Here is a 25457-nt window from a genome sequence, read left to right on the forward strand (position 1 = left end):
TGGTGGGGCCGCTCTCTACGTCTTGTTGTACGTTGATGGAACGGTGCTGGAGGAATGAGGTTGTGCAGTTCTTGAGCATATTCGCCAAAATGGAGCCTATAGAACACCAGTGGTTCGAGCAGCTGGGATGTCAACAGTGTGGTGGGGCCGCTCTCTACGTCTTGTTGTACTTTGATGGAACGGTGTTGGAGGAATGAAGTTGCGCAGTTCTTGAGCACATTCGCCAAAATGGAGCCTATAGAACACCAGAAGCCACTTTACGTCGGTGATTAAGCCTGTGAAGCCTCTTGACCACAAGTGATTCGTCCCCGATAAGTCTCCTAGCTCGTCTGTCGATTGAGTCTAGAGCGTCAAGTTGACATTGAGCGGATCCATCTTAATCCAGAATTTACTCTTTTCAACAGTAAAGTTTTTTTTAATCGATCCTGTACTTATTATGTTAGTCTAAGAATTGAAAATAGTGTACACTTTTCAAAAGTGAAGTACTTTTTTTAATCGTTCAATAACTTTTAAGTCTATATACTCAAAGTATATAGAAGGGTGTAAAAGTTATAAACTTTAGACTTGAAATTTACATTATTTGATTTGAACTTCTATACTTATCTTTATTCTGTTTGCTCCAATTTGTATTTTTCTTTTGCTACGTCACTGAAAATCTGTTATTGGCTTTCTTTAGAACTGTAACTTTCCCGTGCGATCGATCGCCCGTCCAATTCAAACGGGCCTGAGCTGAAGTTCGAACACCTAGCGGTGCCCTCAGACTAAAGTCGTATCCGTCAGGCGGGAGTTGGCCTTCAGCCGCTCCATAAATCCTTCTGCGGGTTAGGAGTGCTTGCACTCGCCCACTATCGTCTGGTGAAGCTGTAAAGGCCAGCTACGGCCTACAGCATTAGAGTAGTCCGAAAAAAAAATGTATTGTATTGTAAGCTATTGGTTTTCTAATAAATAAACACAAACAATAAAATATTTCCACTTTTTAATATAAAAGAAAATGATTTTGTATACAACATAAAAAATAACGTTTAAGTTATTCTAATAATATAAGATACTAGCTGCGCTCGCGGTTTCATCCGCATCAAATTTATAGCCTTATTGTTATTCTGATGTATAAGCTATATGACTGTAAAGTTTCATGAAAATCCCTTGTGTAGTTTTTGCGTGAAAGAGCAACAAACATCCATTTATCTATCCATGTATACTGACAAACTATCGTGTTTATAATATTAAGAAGATTCTATGAAACACTAGACCTAAAAAAACACTTAAAATCGTTCAAAAAATGATTGCATTGGATAGCAGTACATTCTTCTGGATACCATTACAAGATCAAAGTCCCAAAAAATCCCAAAAATATGTGAATTGAGTTAGAGAAAGTGGGGATTGCGTTGTGGTCCAACCTTTTGATCTCTCATTAAACTGAAGACTTTTTTGTGATTTACGGTGAATGTTACTAACGGACAATGCCGTTTTCACGAAAATTTCGATGATTTCTATGAAAAAAAATACCTTTTATCTTTTGAATGAGGTTACAAAAATAATGAGTTTGCGTCCCCTTCGTCATACGGGGTCGTACTAAAGCAGGTCGCAGTTGCTTGTGTGTCAAAACGTCATACAATAACGGAGTTGTAATTTGTATCTACTGATTATGGTCATTATATTTTTATAGAGAATTAGCAAGGATTTTATTTTGTAAATAAAAATTTTATTTTAATCACTTTAATTGAATGTAACCCTAATTATTATTAATTAATACTATTAATATGATGATTTACTCTTTATTCAGGTGTCCAAAGTTACGGTAACCATTTACTATTAGATGGGCCGTATGCTTGGTTGCCACCATCATAGTATAAAAAAAAGTTACTCCTTATAACATTAACTACCTGCGGGGGAAAGTGTCGTCAAGATCGGCTGAGTCGTTTTAAAGATCATGAGTAAGATTCATGTGAAGATAGATTGTATCACAATGATGCAGACATGACAGATGACAGCTAACAGCTATAATAGAATAGAATAGAAAATCATTTATTCAAATAAACTTAATTTAAGCACTTTTGAATAGTCATAACAATTTGTTTTTTATCCACCGCTCATTCGGAAAGCTGTCTCATCGCAAGAAGAACGAGCAAGAATTTTGCGTGTTGCACTTTTAAATAATTTTATTATTACTTTACATTTTAAAGTTTAAGTGTGTGAATACAAATAATAATAATCTCAGGACAATTTACACAGATCCATCTAGATACAAGTTAAGTTACCTTGTGTTATATGTATTCGGTAACTGATACAAATACATATATATATTGTAATACATATATATTATACATAGAAAATAGCCAGACCGATACACAATCAATCATACTCATGAATACAAATTTGTGCCGCGCGAGGAATCGAACCCGCGACCATCGGAAGTAAGGCGGTGTGCTAAACTGTTATACCACCGAGGCCGTTGAATGGTTGTAATACAGTAACAGGTATTTAATTGTAATTAAATTGAATTCTACCAGAAAATTCAATTTTAAATATTGGAATTAGCCATTTTTCAACCCTCCCGTGCGTTGTAGGATTTGTGATTGCTTCATTTTACGGTCGAGAAGGCATACCCCGGCCTGACCCTCAAAATTACCGCCGGTTATCAAACGGGTTGAATTTGAATGTATGTTCGGTCCGTTTATATATATATATATATATGTATACGTATATGCGTAATTTGTAACTGAGTATCCCCTTAAGATGAGATGCATTTTTATGCGATTACTAGTTGTTACAAAACTGATTTTTTAGTTATACCTATTTTTTGGAACAGACGTCGGATTCTAGTGATTGACAACCCTAGTGATAGAAGATCGAGTGTAAATCTTTTATTATTTGATTAACTCTCTTACGATGGAAATACGGATAACAAACCAAATTAGTCCGAGAGGACAAGTAGAATTCATATAATTCGCGAAATTTGAACAAGTAAAGTGTCACGTTCTTTAACACAGACAGTTAACAACCTCTAATTTTAATGCTTCTGTAATCATTATTCTCTAGAATTGGTAACAAAGTCATTATGTGATGACTATGGTGATCCTGTTTAGACAGTTGCCAGGTAGGCGTTAGCTTGTTTGTCATTATATTTAACACTAGCTGTGCCCGTGGCTTCGCTTGATATTTTTAACCTATATGTTATTCTGATGTACAAGCTATATTACTGTAAAGTTTCATTAAAATCCGTTTTTTTTTGCGTAAAAGAGTAACAAACATCCATTCATACTAACAAACATTTAGATTTATAATATTAATAAGATTAATAATAATATTAGACCTTTTACGCAGCGTACTCCAGTCCCAAGCTAAGCAGAACTTGTGTTATGAGTACTAGATCACTATAAATACATCTAGGTACAATTTGTTTATAAATACATACATAATACATATAGAAAACAGCCAGAAAGATACAAGTAATCATACTCATGAATACAAAAGTTCATACCGTGTGAGGAATCGATCAATTGAAGTAAAACGCTGTGGGAAACCACTGAGTCCTTTAATTTAAAAATTACATATGAAATTAATTATTATGTTTCCTTGCACGATACATTTTGTTTATAAATACATACATAATATACAAAGAAAACACCCAGTTCGATACGATACAAGTAATCATACTCATGAATACAAAAGTTCATACCGTGTGAGGAATCGATCAATTGAAGTAAAACGCTGTGGGAAACCACTGAGTCCTTTAATTTAAAAATTACATATGAAATTAATTATTATGTTTCCTTGCACGATACATTTTGTTTATAAATACATATATAATACATATAGAAAACAGCCAGAAAGATACAAGTAATCATACTCATGAATACAAAAGTTCATACCGTGTGAGGAATCGAACAATTGAAGTAAAACGCTGTGGGAAACCACTGAGTCCTTTAATTTAAAAATTACATATAAAATTAATTATTATGTTTCCTTTCACGATACATTTTGTTTATAAATACATATATAATACATTAGGGTGTCCCTTATATGGGTGAAAAAAATTTTTTTTCAGATATCGAAATGCATACCCCTTAATTCTTTTTAAACTACCTAAACTTAATCAAATACAAAATTTTATCTTTATATGTCAACATTAACCCGTGCCGACAGAGCCTTGAATATTTTAAAAATCGTTGTCTTTAACGCTTGTCGTTGTGTATGTGTAATAAAATGAAATAAAATGTTTAATAATAATAATCAAAGAGAAAGTTAGAATATAGTATTTATTAATCAAATGAACATCACAAATATTTTCTTTTAAGGGTCTCTTTTTTACAGTCTGGATACAGATTTCTATGCTCACAAAAAACTCTTGTAGGTACGCAGCAAAAACTGTTTTTGATATTCTTTTGCAGTGACTAAGCCATTGAAATCTTGCATAAGTTTTACAGCTCTTTCAGCTGTATCATTCACGGCCCTTAAAGAAAGAACTCTTGTTTTAGCCTACAAATAGGTTACATCTTCGTCCCATGCAGAAACGATTTTCTTTAAGAAGTCTGTATCCATATTTAAACGAGCAAATAAATTTGTGCTCTTGACAGACACAAAATGATTTAATGATTTTCCTGCAACAAAATACAAGATATATTATTATCAGTTTATTAAGATGGATATAAGATATAAAACTATTTAATTTTTAAATTAAATAACTTAATACGGTTTAATTATTACATTTATCAGTCAGGTCAGGTCTAGACCAACCAAATATAAAAATATGATAAACGCGATAAAACCGAATTAAATTAAAATGTGTAACATTAAAAAAAACTATACTAAAATAAATGTTATGTATTTCTACTTACCATACAAATAATCAGACATATCTTCTTTCGATGGAATGTATCTTTTTACAGAATCATATAAACTATCTCTTTGTAAGTTCGCTACAATATTCGTCTTAGTTTGTTCATCTACTTCATCATCAAAGAGTGATAAAACAGCTATTTTTTCTTACAAGTACCAAAAATGTTGACTAAACTTGCTCAGGTTCAGCTTTGGAGATCTCTTTATTAACAGTTTCATATTCCTTAAGACTTTTTAAAAAGCACAAAGCTTGATTTGGGGCCGTACTGCCAGACTACATCCAAACCATGGTTTTACATATATAACTGCAATGAATAAACAAATATCTTGAAGGGCTCTTTTATCCTTGGCGCTAATTTTGAATTGCGATTGCAACAAACATATTTTCAAAGAGTAAATGGCTCTAGCCATCCACCTAGCTTGATGCATTGCTCCAGAAGGTCTTATTTTAATATTTATCTTTGACGATTTATTTATCGGGAACTCATCACAGCTGAGATCTAGGGCTTCTACTATAGCCTGAAGTATATAGACAGAGTCCCTTATGCTTAATTGACATCTATCTAAAGTGGCAACTAACTTAGGAGTGATGAAATCTTTCCTTCCTCTTTTTGAAGTAGTTACAGAACTTACCATTTGAGATGTTGATGGCAAGGGTTCCTTAAGGCTTTCGTCAGAGCTGGTATTGGGATTGGGATTTTCTTGCGTTTCGATAAAATCTTGTGTAGTTAAAGATGACGATAAACTTTTGGAACATCTTGTCTTTTTTTCTCTTCTTTTAATTTTCTCTGTCTTGTTCTTTTTTCTTTCTCGGCTAACTTTTTATCTACTCCCGCTAAACATCCTAGACGCCATGGTTCTCTTTGTTTTTGTAAAAATATTTTATCTTCTTCTATTTTTATAACCATTTGCGTGTGCTATATCGAATAAATTATCTAAATTATTTTGAAAGGCCTCCTCACGGCGCTTGTAAACAGCTGGCGTTATTTTTAATTTTTTTGTAACTCTCTCCAAGCACGGTGAAGATCCACAAGTTTTTTACACAGTTAGGCACAGCTCTGGTAGGGATTCTAGCTTTTTCCCAGAATATAATACACTCTCGAACGGCAAGATTTGCGCTTCCATTAACAGTAAATTTAACTTCGCGAATGTTAAAAAAGAGGACTGCAAGAACTTGACGATTAGACGGTAACTTTGCTACAGTTATTTGATGGTTCACGTTACCAACTAAGAAAATACTTTTTTTATTGCTTCTTAATTCCACTGCCATTTTTTTAAACATAAAAACAATATGTTAATCACAAGAGTTACTGTGAACAAATGGCAAAAACGACGGGTGCGCGCCACTAGTTCGGCGTTATTTGTATGAATATGTTTCGATGCCGGTCGGCACGGGTTATCGTTCTCCAAATTATATAAAAATGTATTTTCGAGTGTTTTAGGAACATATGAACAAAACTAAGACCTATGCATTAAAAAATAAAAACTTTGAAAAATAAGGGACACCCTATAATACATATAGAAAACAGCCAGAAAGATACAAGTAATCATACTCATGAATACAAAAGTTCATACCGTGTGAGGAATCGAACAATTGAAGTAAAACGCTGTAGTAAACCACTGAGCCCCTTAAATTTAAAATTTACATACATAATATACATAGATAACACTCAGATTGATACAATTAATCATACTCATGAATACAAAAGTTCATACCGTGTGAGGAATCGATCAATTCAATTGAAGATCAAACGCTGTGGAAAACCACTGAGTTCCTCAAATTTAAAATTTACATATTTTGTTTTCCTTTCAGATGTTATACAAGTATGGTCAGCGCCAGGCAGCATGACGAGACTACCGTGCGACCTGGCCGCTCCTGTACGGGACGTAGCAATGATGCTACTATTCAAAGATGGCGACCGAATGCCTATATACACGTGAGTCTTAACATTATTATTATTATTGAATTACGATACTGTATCATTACATAGTATACAATAAAGACGCATGCGCTGCCTGTCCCTATTACATACATACAAATCTTTAAAACGCAACCGATTTTGAAGCGGTTTTTTTAATAGATAGAGTGATTCTAGAGGAAGGTTTATATATATAATACATGTAAACCCGAGCGAAGCCGGGCGGGTAGTTAGTAGAGAATAAATAAAAATAGAGAGTGTACTGTATTTTTTAAAAAGACAAAAGGAAGGAGAAGTACGGTTTCGCCTAAGAAGAACGTCTTCCACACTCCCAACACCCCAAAATAAGTAAAACAACACAAAATTTACTCACCTTTGCTCAGGAACGTCCCGATGTGAAGTACAGTTTGGTGACCACGCACACTATAGTGTATATTTTAATAAAAAAAAATATATTATATTAACTAAATCATTATATTTCTTGTTTTAAAATAATTAAAATATGGAGCAATCCTTTTCTTTCAGTTCTTATTTTCAATTGATTTTTTCTTCTAAATTTGAAATTTAAGTGGCCACATGTTTTTATTTGTGGCCAGTATTAAGAAGTACCAGCTCCAGGAAGCAAGCCGGTGATATAGCCTGCTTAGACTAAGAAACTTTGGTACAATTATAAATACAGGGTAATCGCAAGTAGCACGCAAAGCTGAAAGGTAGTTAACATTAATGAAACTTAAAAACTTAATATGAATAGTTCAAAATTTTCAGGTTTTCGCTGTTACTTGGTAAAAGATTTTCATAAATATGCTATTAACTAAATATGTATATAACGCTATATATGTCCACTGTTACCGTTAGGTTGGCTGGAAGAGATCTCTTTCAGAGATAAACCCACCCTTGCTCACATTTTTATTTATAAATATGTTGTTTCTTACTATGTAAGTGCAATAAATATTTTAACCCTGTATAAATTCAGACTATTCCTCCTTGGTATTAAAAAAGACAATAGTTTTTTTTGTATAGGTGTATGTATGACAATTTTTTTTAACCCTGGACAATTAATATCGCACCATCTAGTCCCACGATAAGCAAGCTTGTATTATGGTTACTAGACAACTGATAAATATTTTGGCGAGTGCGCACAGGACCTGCATTTGATCTTGCCTTCTCCTTTTTACCACCGAACTACACGACGAACACTGGGACTTCATCCGTACGTCGTGGAAATTCCGCACATTCGCACTGAGCGGTTCGCATCGTTCTTCCTAATACGCACTGCCAAAGAGTGGAACACACTTCTAGCTTTTGTGTTCCCGGAGAAATACAACCCCGGATTCTTCAAGTGTATGGTGAATAGATATCTTCTGGGTAAGCGCGCTAAATCCTAGGTCTTGCCATCATTTACCATCAGATGAGGTAAAATACTTAGATTTTTTTGTAAATACATTGCATAGTATAAAATAAAGTCGCTGAAGTTGTCTGTCCGTCCCTATGTATGCTTAAATCTTTAAAACTATGCAACGGATTTTGAAGTATTTTTTTTAATAGATAGAGAAATTCAAGAGGAGGGTTTATATATATGTAATACATGTACACCCGTACAAAGCCAGGACGAGTACCTAATACATAAAAAATCCCCAAGACCGATACAAACAATGTTTCTCATGAATACAAATGTATCTGTCATGCGAGGAATCGAACCCGCGACCATTGGAAGTAAGACGGTGTGCTAAACCGCTAGATCACCGAGGCGGTCGATAATAATATTAATAATTTCACTCAGCGCTATCTAGTCCCAAGTTAAGTAGAGCTTGTGTTATGTGTACACTACACTTTATGTTGGAATAAGCTGGATGGTGAACAATCTTAGATTGTTAGATTGTTATCGAACAACGCCGCAAGATATGTCTAGTGTTAGTATAAAATATCAAATGATCGTACGACTATACCATACAAGGTAAGCTACTGTTACTTGCTCGCTTACATAAAACTTGAAGGAAACGCTGTATCGTCATACTTGACGATACTTCTAAAAACTTTCTCGTAGTTACATTTTAAGTTACTCAAGAAACTGATGTAAATTTTGAATTCACTATACTTGATAGTTTATTATAATAATTTTAATATTATAGTTGTTTAGTTTTATTTGAGTTCTTATTTATTTTTTCTAACTACGTATTCTTCAGATACGTAGCTTTCCGGGTGAAAGCTACAGTCCGCGACGAATGGCGCCGTATTACCAAAAACCTCACTCATCGTGATTCAAAATGTTGACCACGACCACTCTGACAAGAGTGTACCGACTGAGAAGAAGAAGAAGAATTCTTCAGATACTCGTAGTATAAAATGAAGCCGCTTACGCCGTCTGTTCGTTTAGATCTTTTAAAGTATACAACGGATTTACGGATTTTAATGCAGTTTTTAGCAATATATAGAGTGATTCAAGAAGTAGGTTTATACATATAAATATGTTAGGGTTCACATCGATATTGTCGAATAATCTGATATTTAAAAATATTAAAAGAAGGTAGTTTCATTACTACTCGGTATCGTTAAACTAGTTGCGTATAACACCCACTCATATAAAGAAAGAAGAAAAAAAGAAAAACATTTATTGTCAACCATTTTTACATATACATATATACATACATACATACACACTTAGAACAATTACAATAATTTATCTTATATTATTTCTAAATATGGTTGGCAACATGGCTGACACTTAGCATATGCCGTGACAGCTAACTGTCACGGCGCTGGTATTCTGTGCCTGCCATTATGTCATATCTTCTCTGTATAAAAGGGAGGGTTTACCCCTCCGATCGATCCCCCGTCCAATTCAACGGGGATCGATGTTACGACGGCCCGAGATTCGAAACCCTAGTGGTGCCCTCAGACTAAAGTCGTATCCGTCAGGCAGGAGTTGGCCTTCAACCGCTCCATAAGTCCTTCCGCGGGTTTGGAGTGCCATCTGCACTCGCCCCCTAACGTCCGGTGAAGCTGTAATAGCCAGTTGCGGCCAACAGCATTAGAGTAGTCCGAAAAAAAAAAGCCACGGCATTCGGTCTTTGAGCACAGGATGTGCTGGTTGTATTTTAAATGCTAAAGTGAATTGTGTTAGAGACATAGTTAAATTAATGTTATATAGTTGTTATTTTATTATAATACATAATTGAATAGGCGGGGAAAAATGTTGGGGCACTTGATACGACACGACGAACTAATTAACAACATTATAGAAGGAAAAATAGATGGAAAGAGAGGAAGGGGAAGACCAAGACACAGCTATATCAAGCAAGTTAAAGAAAAAGTTGGAGTCGTGTCGTATCAACAGCTAAAGGGACTGATAGAAGATCGTGGAAGGTGGCGGGAGCTCCACCGACAAGAGCATAGCTCTTAAATTATGTATGAATAAACATAATTTTACTAGTACATAGAGTTGATATATCTTACAGTATAATATTATACATGTACAGTTGTACACCCGTGCGAAGCTGGGGCAGGTAATAAAAATATAAATTACTAACAAAATTGGTTCAATAACTGAAAATCCATTTTTATCTACAGGAATTATTTACAGGTAGTTGCTATATTAACGGCCTCGGTGATTTAACACAGCTATATACTTCCTATTATCACGAGTTCGATTCCTTGCACGGAACAAACATTTTTAGTCATGAGTATGATTATTTATGTCTGTGTGGATGTTATATATATTACGTTATCTTGAGATGTCCGTAATAAATATGTTGCCATTCTAGATCGATTCTCGAGAGACATTATACCTTCGACGAGATATTATACCTCAGTTTGGTCAAATTCAAAATATATGACAGTTTTTGTTAACCGCAATACTAGAATAAGCCGCAACAACGCGTACGTATAAATGTGATTATAAAGGCAGAGGAAGGCCGAAAAGAAAATGGATGGACTGCTTGGACCAATTCAAAATATATGACAGTTTTTATTACCCGCAATACTAGAATAAGCCACAACAACGTGTACGTATAAATGTGGTTATAAAGGCAGAGGAAGGTCGAAAAAGAAATGGATGGACTGTGTGAAAGATGATATGGTAAGAAAAAGAGTAAATAACGTGATGGCTGCGAACAGGGATGAAAGGGATATGGGACAAGCAGATGATGATTATCTTAGTCTTAATAATATTATAAACGCGAAAGTTTGTGAGTATGGATGTTTGATACTCTTCCACGCAAAAACTACTGAACAGATTTTGATGAAACTTTACAATTAATATAGCTTATCCAACATAACATATAGGCTATATTTTTTATTGAAAATTAACGCGAATGAAAACGCGGATATAGCTAGTATATATATATATATTACTGTAAGTAAAATATAATATAGTATCTATTCTGAATGCAGTACGCGTAAGAGATCTTCCAGGCGTATTAATCATATATCAAATAGAATTCAATTTCCATTACATTGGATTGCATTTACACACACTACGACAATATACATTGTGTGAGTAAACGCTGAAGGAGTTATTCTGAATTTATTGGCTTTATGATATGTATAATTAATTATATTTTTTAGGAGGTCCATTTTAAGTTAATATTACAAAAATGTATATAGCATATATGATGCATATGCCATATTACTGTAAAGTTTCATCATAATCCGTTCAGTAGTTTTTGCGTGAAAGGGTACTTACACATTTTCACGTTTATAATACATATTATGAAGATTTTTAATTAGCTGTCTTCAGGCGAAAGTTCCATTAAAATCAGTCCAGCCGTTTCAGAGATTAATAAGAACAAACAACTTTTATATGCATTAATTAAAAAGCTGTTTAATAATTTTAAATTTCAAACAGACAAAAATTTAAAGAGAAAAATATATAGAAATAAATAAAATCGTCCTGTGTCCTCAACACTTCAATAAAATTTTATTTGACTGTGTATTTATTTCTTTCTCTTGTAATTACAAATCTAAATATATATAACTCAAAGATGACTGACTGGCATAGTGATCTATCAACGCACAGCCCAAACCAATGGACGGATGGGGCTGAAATTTGGCGTGCAGGTAGATGTTATGACGTAGGCATCCGCTAAGAAAGGATTCTGATTAATTCTACCCCCAAGGGAATGAATTAGGGTATGAAAGTTTGTATGAAACTTTGTCAATTTTAAACCGATAGGGCTGTCTTTGCATGCATAAATCTACTATAACGTAGGCATCCCCTAAGAAAGGATTTTGATGATTTCCACCCCTAAGAGGATAAATTAATGCGAGCGAAGCCGCGAGCGAAAGCTAGTAACTAATAAGACACATAAAGAGCGCACATGAACAAGTATATAAAAAAAGGGCTTGTAAACCTAAACCAATTACATAAATTGGCTCGATCATGAGAAATTCGGATTATATAATCACTAACTTAGAATACTGGCCAAATGTGCTACCTTCCTGACATCAGCTAATAAACCTATTGTTTCCAATATGAATAGCTTAATCACCCCACACAATGGAGTCACCGAATAGCTCAGTATGTCGGAGGTACTATTGAGACATTTGCTGAGGCGGTGCCTCTACAAATTCGGAATTGTAAGACAATATCTTATGCGAGCTACAGACTGTGTAGAATTATAATAAGAATTTTAATAATTGATTTAGAATCATTATTAGAAATTAGAATTAGAATTTAACATTTATTATCGCGGTCAATGTAAAAACCTTCATCATTACATAGAATATAATAAAGTTCCGGTCGCTGTCTGTCCGTTCCTATGTATGCTTGAATCTTTTAAACTGAAAACTAAAACACTTAAGAAAAAAATCATAACCTACAGTGGCACGATATATAACGACATATAATAAAATACCAGATGATGTAAAGACACTTCCACGAGGACGTTTGACTTATAAATTAAATAATTTGTTACTCGACAAATGTTTTTATTCCGTAAACGAGTTTTTAAATGAATAATAATGTAATGTTAATAATATGTATAATTGACAAATGTTTTAATAATTAAATAATTATAAATTTACATACCTAATGAGGCAAAACATAATGGAACATTATATTACAATAACAACCAATGTAAACCTATGTTTATGGCAAAAAAATATGATTTGATTTGATACGATGTACGATCCACCTACAGCATGCATCTTTGAAAGAAAGTAAAAACTTTAAAGACTACACAAATGCAGTCAAGGAAATTAAAAAGATACAATACACGGTATAAAGTCATATAAAAGTTAAAGTCTTGTCGTATCGAGATCGCTGGTGAAAAAATACAAAGTAACAAAAACGGTGTGAGTCTAGATTAACGAATATAAAGTTTGAGTTGTCGAAATATCTGTCAGTGAATTTATCTAATACTAGCTGTTCCTGCGTCTTCGGGCGTGGAAATTTATTTTATTTTTGTAAAATATAAGTGGCATAAGTTACTCCTTATTACATTAGCTACCTGCTAAAAAAAGTCCCGTCAAAATCGGTCCAGCCATTTCAGAGATTAGCCGGAACAAACAGACCGACAGACAGACAGACAAAAATTATAAAAAATGTTATTTTGGTATATCTATGTTATTTCAATACTACAAACAGACACTCCAATTTTATTTATATGTATAGATATACAATTATTGTATTACAATGATAGTTTTATACTCAGTAGGTCTGAGAGTAGGTTGTTATATAGTTTTTATACCCCTAAGTTTAAGGGTTGCCTAAACTAAAAATTTTCTTTTACTTGACATGATTTTATACTTTATTTTTTTATGTAAGGGTGGTGATTCTGCCTTGATTTCTTTTTATATTTCTTTGGCATAATATTTTTTTTATATAAAAAAACATTATATTTATAAAAATTTTATGTTTTATCAATAATCATTATTGATAAAACATTAAATTTTTACACTTCTACCCTTATTTTTTAATAACTATATCAATTTTATATTTTAATATGGAGAAATTTTTATTTTTATATTATAATTTGTTTTAATTACTTAAATCAAATGTACACTAAATATATTTGCATGCCTACTAGGTCAAATATGGTTTTCTAAGTATGCTAAGTTTTATATTATAAGATATAGTTTGTACCCATGTTTTTGGAAATAAAGAATCGAATTGAATAATTTATATGGCAAAACAAAGTAAGCCGGCAATACTTTATCAAATTGCATTAATATCAGTAGGCTATCAATGCTGAATAAATAATAGACCGCAATTGTTCGGAGCCTAAAATGAACTATTATCCTCAACACTATACCAAACATCTCCCTTATGATTCCGTTTGCGATTCACCAATCAGCTGAATGCTCCTATTCCATTAAGGAAATGAACCGAGAAGGAAAGAAGGAACAAGTGACCCGTCTCACTGCCGATGGGAGCACGACAGCCGATCAACGATTATGTAGCTCAGGAAATGCATTGACTGTAACTTCTTTTGTATTGTACCGAAGATAACGTCTAATAAAATGTAAGGTATATTCGTTATTAATACTAAAAGAAAAAGGACAAAAAATATTTACATAATGTGAGAGAAGGACATTGTGTCGACCGATATAAATTAATGTTTCTCAAAATTGATAATAGATGTCGTTGGCTAAAATATACATCGCGCTAAAGTTTCGCTTTCCTTTAACTATGAACTATGTACTGAATTTTTATTATTTCAGCTTGATTCAGACCCGAATACATCTTTGTTCACTATCCAAATCGGTGCTGTTTGATGTCTTGATCTCGAGTACATTGTGGTCCTTCGAGCCGGATTATTATTACGCTGATGGTAATATGAAGATTATGGTAAGATGGTTTTTAGGAACAAACAGTCTTACTAATGTTATAAATGAGAAAGTTTATGAGTATGGATAGATAGATGTTTGTTACTATTTCAAGCAAAAACTACTCAACGGATATTTATAAAAGTTTACAGCAATACAGCTTATACATCAGAATAATAGGCTACAAATTCTACTCGGACGAAGTCACGGGCACAGCTGGTAGTAGTACAAGACAAGGGTCACACGACAACACATTTGTTTACCTCATTCCTGCGTTAACTATCTCATTTTGCGGGTTAAGTAAACATTCTAACTTATAAAGCTATATGTTTATGTTTTTGGCCGTTATAGAAATTCATTAACCTAAATAAACATGAACGAACAATCTTTATCGAGATTATTATGTAAGGGAAGATGTGATAATGTGAACGAATAGAGATTATTACATTAAATACATTACCTACTTACTTTTTTACTTTCGCATTTAATACAAATTATTAATATAGTAAAACGGGTTTTAGCACGAATGATTATATGATAAACTAGCTTTTACCCGCGGCTTAGCTCGTTAAGAAGTATTATTATTAGGTATAGTTTTTCAACTTTACAGTACTTTCATACAAACTTTCATCACCTATTTTATCCCCCTAGGTGTGAAATTTATCAAAATCCTTTCTTAGAGAATGCCTACATCATAGTAGCTTTATGTATGCAAAGTCTCAGCCTGATCGGTTTAAAATTGACAAAGTTTCATACAAACTTTCATCCTCTATTTTATCCCCTTGTGGATAGAATTAATCAAAATTCTCTCTTAGTGGATGCCTACGTCATAACATCTAGCTGAACGCCAAATTTCTGCCCGATCCATCTAGTGGTTTGGGCTGTGCATTGATAGATCACTATGTCAGTCACCTTTGAGTTATACATATTTAAATAAGACCTTTTCTTCTTAACTAAATCTGCATTCAATGGAAATAGGTGATAGAATCATCATCATCATCTCGACCCGGAAAACGTCCACTGCTGAACAAAGGCCTCCCCCAAAGATCTCTACGACGATAGGTCCTGCACTCGCATCCAATGCCTTCCAGCGATCTTGATAAGATCACTCCACCTTGCTGGAGGCCTTCCTGATATGATAGAGGTAGCCAACGGCCACCAATGCTACCACCACACAGGCCACTGAGGTGATAGAATAAAAAAAAATACTATTCAAAAGTGCGTCTATGAAATTTACTAAATTAAAATATAACTGTGTCCAAAAAATAAGGTTACATTATATTTATTTAGAAAATTCCTTATTTATTTTTCCAAATCAATTTCATCCCCTTCAAAGTAATCCCCTCCCGATGCAATGCACTTATACCAACGGATTTTCCAATTTTCGAAACACTGATTGAAGTCACTTTCTGGGATGGCCTTCAGTTCCCTCTTCGCTGCGGCTTGAATCTCCTCTATTGTATCAAAACGGTGTCCCCGGAGCGGTCTTTTGAGCTTGCTGAATAGCCAGAAGTCGCACGGCGCCAGATCAGGTGAATAAGGTGGTTGAGGAACAATATGGGTTGAGGTTTTGGCGAAATGACCACGAATTATGAGTGCAGTATGGGATGGTGCATTATCGTGGTGTAAAAACCAAGAATTGTCTTTCCACAATTCCGGCCTTTTTAGGCGGATAGCGTTACGCAATCGACGCATGACGTTTAAATAATATTCCTTGTTGACTGTTTGGCCCGGTGGAAGGAATTCGTAATGCACAACACCACGATAATCGAAAAAAACAGTCAACATGACCTTTATTTTTGAGCGACTTTTTTTTTGTTTGGGCTCTCCTTTGGCACGATATTCGCTCGATTGATCAGTTGTTTCGGGGTCGTAAGCATAGATCCAAGTCTCGTCTCCAGTAATCATGCGTTTCATCTTGTCCTGATAGTCTGAAAGCATCGTTTCACACAATTCAACGCGACGCCTTTTTTCCAAAAAATTCAATGTTTTTGGTACCAGTCGAGATTTGACGCGTTTGAGGCACAAAACATCCTTTAAAATGGTATTGACAGAGCCTTTCGATATGCCAACCTCATCAGCAAGGTCTCTAATCGTTAATCGACGGTTTATCAATACCAAATCTTTGATTTGTTGGACGTGAGCTTCGTCAGTTGAGGTTGATGGTCGCCCAGGACGCTCTTCATCTTCGACACGTTCACGGCCGGCTTGGAACTCACTATACCACTTGTAAACATTTTTTTTAGACATAGCCTCATCACCAAAAGCTTTCTGCACCATCCTCAACGTATCCGCAGGAGAAAATTCATTCCGCAAACAAAATTTTATGCAAAATGTTTGCTAAACAAATTTCGACATCGCAAAAAACGAAAACCTCACTTTTAGCAGCTCACAAAACGATGCGTATCTCAAACACTAATTAATATTTTGACAGATAAATTCGACATAGATGTAACTGACAGTACTACCAACCTAAAAAAAAGAAAAATTCTCCAAATGCTTCGACGCACACAGTTTAAATTCAAATGTCACCTTATTTTTTGGACATAATATGTATTATTTCTCCAGAGCAAGAGGGGCTCTGGAGAAATAATATTTTAATTTATAATTATATCTAAAATATATCTAATCTCAATCTAAATCTAATTATATCTAAAAACCTCTTATTTTCTACTTCTTCCCATTATAAATAAGTATTCAATACATATATACCTACTGTATACTTACACTTATTTTGTGTGTGTATATATATACAATACGTATTGTATTGACCGGTATTATTTGTTATGTTACTACATTGCATTACATCTCAACGAATACAACCATCACTTCACAAAGATATATATCACTTATAATATCAGATTAAATCAGCAACCATTTTGCTCATGTCAATATACAGTTCAAATATATTAATTCTCTCAAAAGAGGCTTCACTTGCAAATCATAACGTCATATTTGCACGATTGTCAGTTTGATCAATTATTCGATATCGTGTTTTAGATACGAAATTCCAAGAGGCGCTGTCGTGTTTGATATTAGTTTATGTTCTATTTGAAAACTGTTCGCCTCCGCAAATTGTCTCACTTTAATTAATTAAGTAAAACTTCAGACACACTACGCTGTATGATATTGGATTGACAGGCGGTGTGATTGATTATTGGATTTCTCGTTTTCGATGACGCTTCGGATTGAGTTCAATTTGCATACGATTACGGCCGCAGGAAATATTTAAATAGTCAGTTTTCCGTTCGAATATGTATTGCCTGGAATTTTTTAAGTGTGGTATTGATAAAGAGTGTATAAATATGTAAATATATATTAATTGTGTTATTTTGTACACTAAATTGTATTGGTGAAAAATACCAAAATTTTATATAATCTAAATATATATAACTCAAAGGTGACTGACATAGTGATCTATCAACGCACAGCCCAAACCACTGGACGGATCGGGCTGAAATTTAGCATGCAGGTAGATGTTATGACGTAGGCGTCCGCTAAGAAAGGATTTTGCTTAATTCTACCCCCAAGGGGATAAAATAAGGGATGAAAGTTTGTATGAAACATTGTCAATTTTAAACCAATCGGGCTAAAACTTTGCATGTATAAAGCTACTATGATATAGGCATCTCCTAAGAAAGAATTTTGATAAATTCCACCCCTAAGGGGATAAATTAACGCGAGCGAAGCCGCAGGCAAAAGCTAGTACTAAATAAATAATAAATAACATTACACAAATAACACAGCGCCATCTAGTCCCACGGTAAGCAGAGCTTGTGTTATGAGTACTAGACAATTGATATAAATACTTTGATATATATTTTTTGTAAATACACACATAATATACATAGAAAATACCCAGACCGATACAAACAATCATAATTATGAATACGAATGTTTGCATCGTGCGAGGAATCGAACCCGCGACCGTGGGAAGTAAAGCTGTGTTCTAAACCGCTAAACCACAGAGGCCTTCAATAACAAGTATAACAATAACAGTACGCCTTATAAATTGACTGGTTTGCAGAATTAGGAATTTATGTTTTACTTTTTTATCAATAGGCAATGGTTTTTTTTCTGCTTTTTTAAATTTGTTTACTATTACTGATGTTTTAAATTTAAAGCACCATTCAATTAGCATAATAGTGTTTTTTTTTGCGTATGGTAATGGCATGGTGCACCCGCCTGCGCTTTACGCTGGCGGGGAACCAGTGGCGGATGATAAGATGAGCATGAGGTCAGGTCAGTTAGCCCATCGAGATAAATTCACCTGGAATTTATCACGATGGTTTTGACATGGTACATTGCTAGCAATGGGAGTTACTAGTTCCCATTACTAACAATCCCCTTCCCCCCAGCATAATAGTGTTAGGTTAGGCCATTAAATACAAACCTTATTAGCGCCATTTACATTTTAGAACAGCGCCATCTAGTTTGCACGAAATAAAATAAAATGATCTATATAAATAACTAAAAAAGTAGCTACATAAAATAATAAATCATTGTAAATTATGTACAGATATTTCACATAACCTAACACAATTGAGATATTAAACAATACGAGTACATACGTCACAACATGTGTAATTAATTAAGAACCGCTCGCACTTGACATTTGACATGCGTGTGATGGATAGAAGCTGCCAGAGATTCGACAGGAGGCTGCAGCTTCCCAGCTTCATCATTTGATGATTCAAACGCACATTCATTTATTACGTTGTTATACAATTCGTTATTTCTGTATTAGTATCTGACTTTCGAAAAAGGAATAGATGTAATTTATGTATATATATATAAATCATTAAAAAAAAATGTTATTACTAGCTGCCTCCGCAAATGCTGTTTTGGCATATAAATTAAAATCGCTATTAAAAAATAGGGGTTGATGGTTGAAGCGTGAAATTAGGGTTGTATGTATTTATCAATGCCACATTATATCAAATAAAAAAAAATGTAAAAAAAAATTGTTAAATATATAAAAAATAAATGTCAGGGGTGGACAACTCTTATTACAACCCACTTACGGATATGAAAGATAAATAGTAGCCGATTCTTAGACCTACTGAATACGCATATAAAATTTCATAAGACTCGATCAAGACGTTTTTGAGGAGTATGGTAACTAATATTATGACACAAGAAATCTAAATATATATAACTCAAAGGTAACTGACGTAGTGATCTATCAACGCACAGCCCAAACCACTGGACGGTTCGAGATAGAATTTGGAATGCAGGTAGATGTTATGACGTAGGCATGAAAGTTTGTATGAAACTTTGTCAATTTTAAACCGATCGGGCTGAGACTTTGCTACTATGACGTAGGCATCCCCTAAGAAAGGATTTTGATAAATTCCACCTCTAACAGGATAAATTAACGCGAGCAAAGCCTCGGGCAAAAGCTAGTTTATATATAAGATATTCAGTTATAGTATATTGCGATATAAGTGCGTTATGATGGTTACAAAACGTATCAGTCGGTGGAATGTCTGAGTCGAAGGCGAGGACGCAATAAAGCCGAGTATTTTAAATACGCGCATATATCGTATGATGTTTTTTAACACACTTGTTTTTTAAATAAACTCAACCATAAATTTTTTATGCAATATGTTGCTTTCTTTTCACTTTTTTTAAATAAACACACTGCTTTACTGGCTGGCGCCGTGCGGATAGATATAATAGCATAATTAGTATATAATAGAATAGCATTCAGAACCGATCAGCCAGAATCATTGGTAATCAACGTTTATGTGACAGACTCGACCTATTGGCTTTGCAGCGAGATATTGCATCACGGGGAATGTTCTGAGGAATTGTTCGGATTAATACCAGCTGCTGAGTCTCACCACCGTACCACCCACCAGAAACTGAAATACCATCCTGATCATCTGGATGAATGGCGGTCTTCCACACTGCGGTTTTCTAGAAACTTTTTGCCACGCACAACCACATTGTGGAATCACCTTCCAGCAATGGTATTTCCGAACCGATACGATATTGAAACCTTCAAGAAAAGAGCTTATTCCTTTTTAAAAGGCCGACAACGTACTTGCAATTCCCTTGGTGTTGCGGGTGTTCATGGGCGGCGGTAATCACTTACCATCAGGTGAGCTGCATGCTCGTTTGTCCCCTGTGTTATAAAAAAAAAAAAAAGCAATTATGATTATAGCATTATTGGCAACAACGTAACGTAATTGAGACTTGGGTCTCGTAATCTTGCATACACAACAATTCTTAATATTATTACAGTTTTACTAATTCAATACCTTTTTCCTTGAGCTACGTAAACTGAAAAAGGAAAGATCTCAACTTCGTAGAGTAAAAAGTTGGATAGTACGGTTCTTAGTAACTTAATCGAAACTAACTTTGCTCCGCGCTTTCCTCAGTGAAGTGTTGTTAGTATAAAAATAACGTACTAAAGCCACTGTATGGAAATAATTTTTGATTAGTATTGAATAAGTAACGTGTTTTATGAATTGAATAAATGTAACAATTAATTGATTTGAAACTAACAAACTTTCTCATGATATACTCCAGTTCAGTCCAGGTCTGTTCCAGTTTAATAACAGTATAAGAATATTCATTATGGTATCTCTATACATATAAATAAAATTGGAGTGTCTGTTTGTAATATTGAAATAAACGTTTATTACTATATGCATATAAATATAAATACGGTATATATACCAAAATAACATTTTTTCCAATTTTTGTTTGTCTATCTGTATGTCTGTTTGTTCCGGATAATCTCTGAAATGGCTGGACCGATTTTGACGGGACTTTTTTTGGCAGGTAGCTGATGTAATAAGGAGTAACTTAGGCTACTTTTATTTTAGAAAAATAAAGTTAAATTCGACACGGACGAAATCGCGGGAACAGCTAGTACAAAATAATTAAAAAAATATAAATTCTATTCTAATCTATTATACGTCGTATTGTGAATGTATCAAGATGTCGCCAAGAAGTTATTTCTGATATCTTGAAGTTCCATGGGACCATATAATAATATCTTTGAACAATTCACACAGCGCCACCTAGTCCCAAATAAAACTGAGCTTGTACTTTTTATTTTGTAAATACATACATAATATACATAGAAAACACCCAGATCAATACAAACATTCATACTTCATGAATACAAAATGTTTGTACCGCGCGAGAAATCGAACCTGCGACCATCGGACGTGCTGAACGGTGTACTAAATGACTAGACCACTGAGACCTTCAAAGTATGTACATGTAGACATAAATATATATTTATATGCTAAGACAATTTACACAGCGCAATCTAGTCCCAAGCTAAGCAACTGGTAGATATACTTAAATAGTTTTTTTGTAAATACATACATAATACACGTAGAATAAACCCCGACTATTGGTCGGGGTTTATTCTCAAGTCAATTATATTATTATACTTCTAATATAAATGTCTGTAACGTGCGAGGAGTTGAACCCACTACCATCGGAAGAATAGCGTATTAAGTAATTAAAAGGTTACACTTAAAAATGTAAACATTAACCTATGCTAAAAAAACGCATTAGTTGTCGACTTTTTTCATTAATTATTTGAAGTGGATTAAAAAGAAAATTGTAAACAAAAATAGACCCACAAAATATCAAAGCCGAAAATGCAACGAGAGATCGAGATATCTAATTTCTGCTGGGAATAGGAAATCGGGCCGGAGTTGTCGGAGAGTTCCTAAACCGATACGACATGAGGCCGCTAATACGAAAATGGAAGATCATATTTCTTATAGACATTTAAAAAACTAGTGAACCGTACCGTTATGGCACTTTGCTCAGCGTTTAGCACAGTTTTAATAAAATTTAGATAATACCCTAAGTTACTCCTTATTACATCAGCTACCTGCCAATAAATGTCCCGTCAAAATCGGTCCAGCCATTTCAGAGATTAGCCGACAGACAGACAGACAGACAGACAGACAAAAATAGTAAAAAATGTTATTTTGGTGTATCTACCGTATTTATATGCATATAGTAAAAAACGTTTATTTCAATATTACAAACAGACACTCTAATTTTATTTATATGTATAGATACATGTACACCCGTGCGAAGCTGGGCCGGGTCATATATAAAACTTTGTTACTGCAAGGCAACCCTTCTACGTCAAACAATTCTGTGCGAAAACATTGCAATTTTCGCTTACAATATGCAATTGCTCAGGTGTCGCGTAAAAGGAATATAATGGTTTCCCTCAATACATTGAACAGTGAATATAATTTTTAAGGTTTCCTGTGACGTTTCTTGTTATATTGTTGCTTTTATTTCATACTAGCGAACTACACCAGTGTTGCAAGAGTTGAATAACCGAGTATTAATACTCGATTTGGTATAGGTTATATAATATTATAAAAAAATAGTAACAGACATAAAAAAGTATACAGAATAAAAATAAAAAAAAAAACAGTAGGTATATCTATAGAAGAAGTCTTTTAGTCTGTTTTATTTTCCCGCGCAAACGGAATGCGCCACAGATTTATAATATCGCATGGCGTCGCGTAGATGTTACTGCATCTACGCGACGCTTTGCGAGCGATGACGAGCGAAAAAAAAAAAATTTGAATACGGTTATGAATTTTGTGATTTTATATATTTTTTTATATAATTGAGCTAGAAAATTGACTGCATATCTGCTGGTAAGTGGCAACAGTCGGAAATGTCATGAAATTCCTAGTTGTTCGCGTATTTTTCCTAAAACGGAACACATTTATTTTGTCTGTCTTTGTCGTTTGTCTTATATATGGCCAGCAAGCAGTTCTGTCAAAGAGGCTTAAACAGCTACAGCTAAAAACTACATTAGGCAAACGTACTAAACGACTTTATACAAAGCCTGTCTCTGCAAACGTAGTTAAGTATGCAAATTAAGAAATACACAAACACTATATCATTGTTTACGAGAAATCAGTAATACAACTGCAGCAAAAGATTTCGCAAGATAAAGAGAAACTTAAAACTTTCGAGTGAGTGCAAACAGACAGTACATTCCTCAGTCGAAACTTGGATGTCTTGGCTTGTCTCCAGAACTTGTCTCACACCATTTAGTGGAAGCCTTCTCTGCTTTACTGCATAAATAGAAAATTAAACTTATACCCATCACAGAGTAGACTTTAACTGTCCAATTCTCGGGGGGAGGGATTGTTAGTAATGGCAACTAGTAATAATAATATCACTGGACAATTTACTCAACGCCATCTAGTCCCAAGCTAAATAAAGTTTGAGTACTACACAACTGCTGTAAATATTTAAATACATTTTTTTTAAAATTCATACTATATATAAGATATATAAAACATTCGTGCTAATAGCGGAGGTGAACTAAAATAATAGATATTTATTATATAAATACGACAAGTATTATAAAAGTTGGCAGTGATCTTATGAGAATAGAGCTAAAATTGAACATATATAACAACTTACAATCGTTTAAAAAAAAAAGAACTGGGATAGTTCCACGCATACCTTGTTTTTTTTTTAAATAAGGTGTATTTTCAATTGTCGAAAAAACCTTCTAAATGAATACCTATGCAAAATATTGCTTGCAAATATGTTATTTAAAAAAAAACATTGGTATCACAATTTCATTTAAAAAATATTCTCTCTCTAGTGACGTAAGCCTACTGAATACGAGTTAAGAACTCGCTGTCAAGAATGTGACATTGAAATTTTTGTATTTAAAAATGGAACGAATTTTTAATTAAAACATTTTTCTCTTAATTTGTATTCTATGTGGCCAGTTCTAATGAAGGAGGTGAAATATCTATGTATAATTTACTTAACCTACTTGATGGTAAAAGAAATAATGTTTACGTATGATGTGAGATGAATATTAATACAATACTATTTACAGAAGTATCAAGAAAAAGTCATGATTTATTTCTTAATATCTACCGGTTTAGCACATCGCCATCCGATTGTCGCGGATTCAATTCCTAGCACGGTATACGTTTGTATTCATGAGTACAATTGTTTGAATCGGATTGGGTGTTTTCCATGTATATTATGTATGTATTTACAAAATATAATATTAAATATCTAAACTCAATCGATTAAGCCATTTCTGAGATTAGCGCTCACAAACAGACATAAAATCTAATAATCATTATTTAGGGTTCCGTACACAAAACCCGACGATAATAGTTACATACACATACAGAGATCGGATATAACTTCATTACTAGCTGTTCCCGCGACGCGAGGAGTTCAAGTTCTAGGTAAACTTAAAATTTTTGAATTTCAATTAGATACATGAGAGAAATATATTAGTATTAGTATAATAATAAAGTTAATAAGAATTTGATTCAAAATTCTCTCCTTATAGTCGTATGCACATTTACCTGTCAAAATGCCGGTTAGAGAACTAATCGAACTGTTAAATGGCCGAATAAGTGGGAAGGCAACGGGTACCCTCATGGGGTTAAACGGATGTCAAACTCCATCTTCAACGAGAGTATTATTCATAGTTCATATAGGAGCCAGGTGTGATCTCACTTAATGTAGAATGCAGTTTGAATTCGAAATTGACATTTAATAATATACTTTTAGCCTTTATTTTAGGATTCAAAATTAATTAAACATTCTAATCACATACGATTTTTGAATATACAAAGACACAATACAAGAAATTTTTAAATCAACTTTAATTACTATACCACTTAGATGCAAAATGCTGTAGGCATTTGAAATTCTATATTATTTCTATATTATTCCATAATCTACCTTTAGTTTAGGATCATAGTCTTTATTTTAATATCCAAAATTAATTAAATATTATAATCACATACGATTTTTTAATACACAAAGAAATAATACAACATCTTTTCTATTACTATTCTACTTACAAATAAATTTCATTTCATTTAATTTCTTAGAGGCAAAAGCCGTTGGCATTTGTTATTTAATAATTTACCTTTA

The 25457-nt window shown here is 33.8% G+C and overlaps 1 protein-coding gene across 1 annotated transcript in view; it reads left to right on the forward strand.

Annotated features, from left to right (window-relative positions):
- LOC131845766 (titin-like) overlaps window positions 1-25457 on the forward strand; it is a 146601-nt gene that overhangs the window by 76820 nt on the left and 44324 nt on the right. Inside the window, exon 3 of the mRNA XM_059194857.1 lies at window positions 6653-6776. Coding sequence (XP_059050840.1) covers window positions 6653-6776 — 124 coding nt within the window. The remainder of the gene's footprint in view (window positions 1-6652; window positions 6777-25457) is intronic.

This window comes from Achroia grisella, unplaced genomic scaffold (genome assembly GCF_030625045.1).
Source record: "Achroia grisella isolate CSIRO2021 unplaced genomic scaffold, CSIRO_AGI_Agris_v1 utg483, whole genome shotgun sequence".
Classification (NCBI taxonomy): domain Eukaryota; kingdom Metazoa; phylum Arthropoda; class Insecta; order Lepidoptera; family Pyralidae; genus Achroia; species Achroia grisella.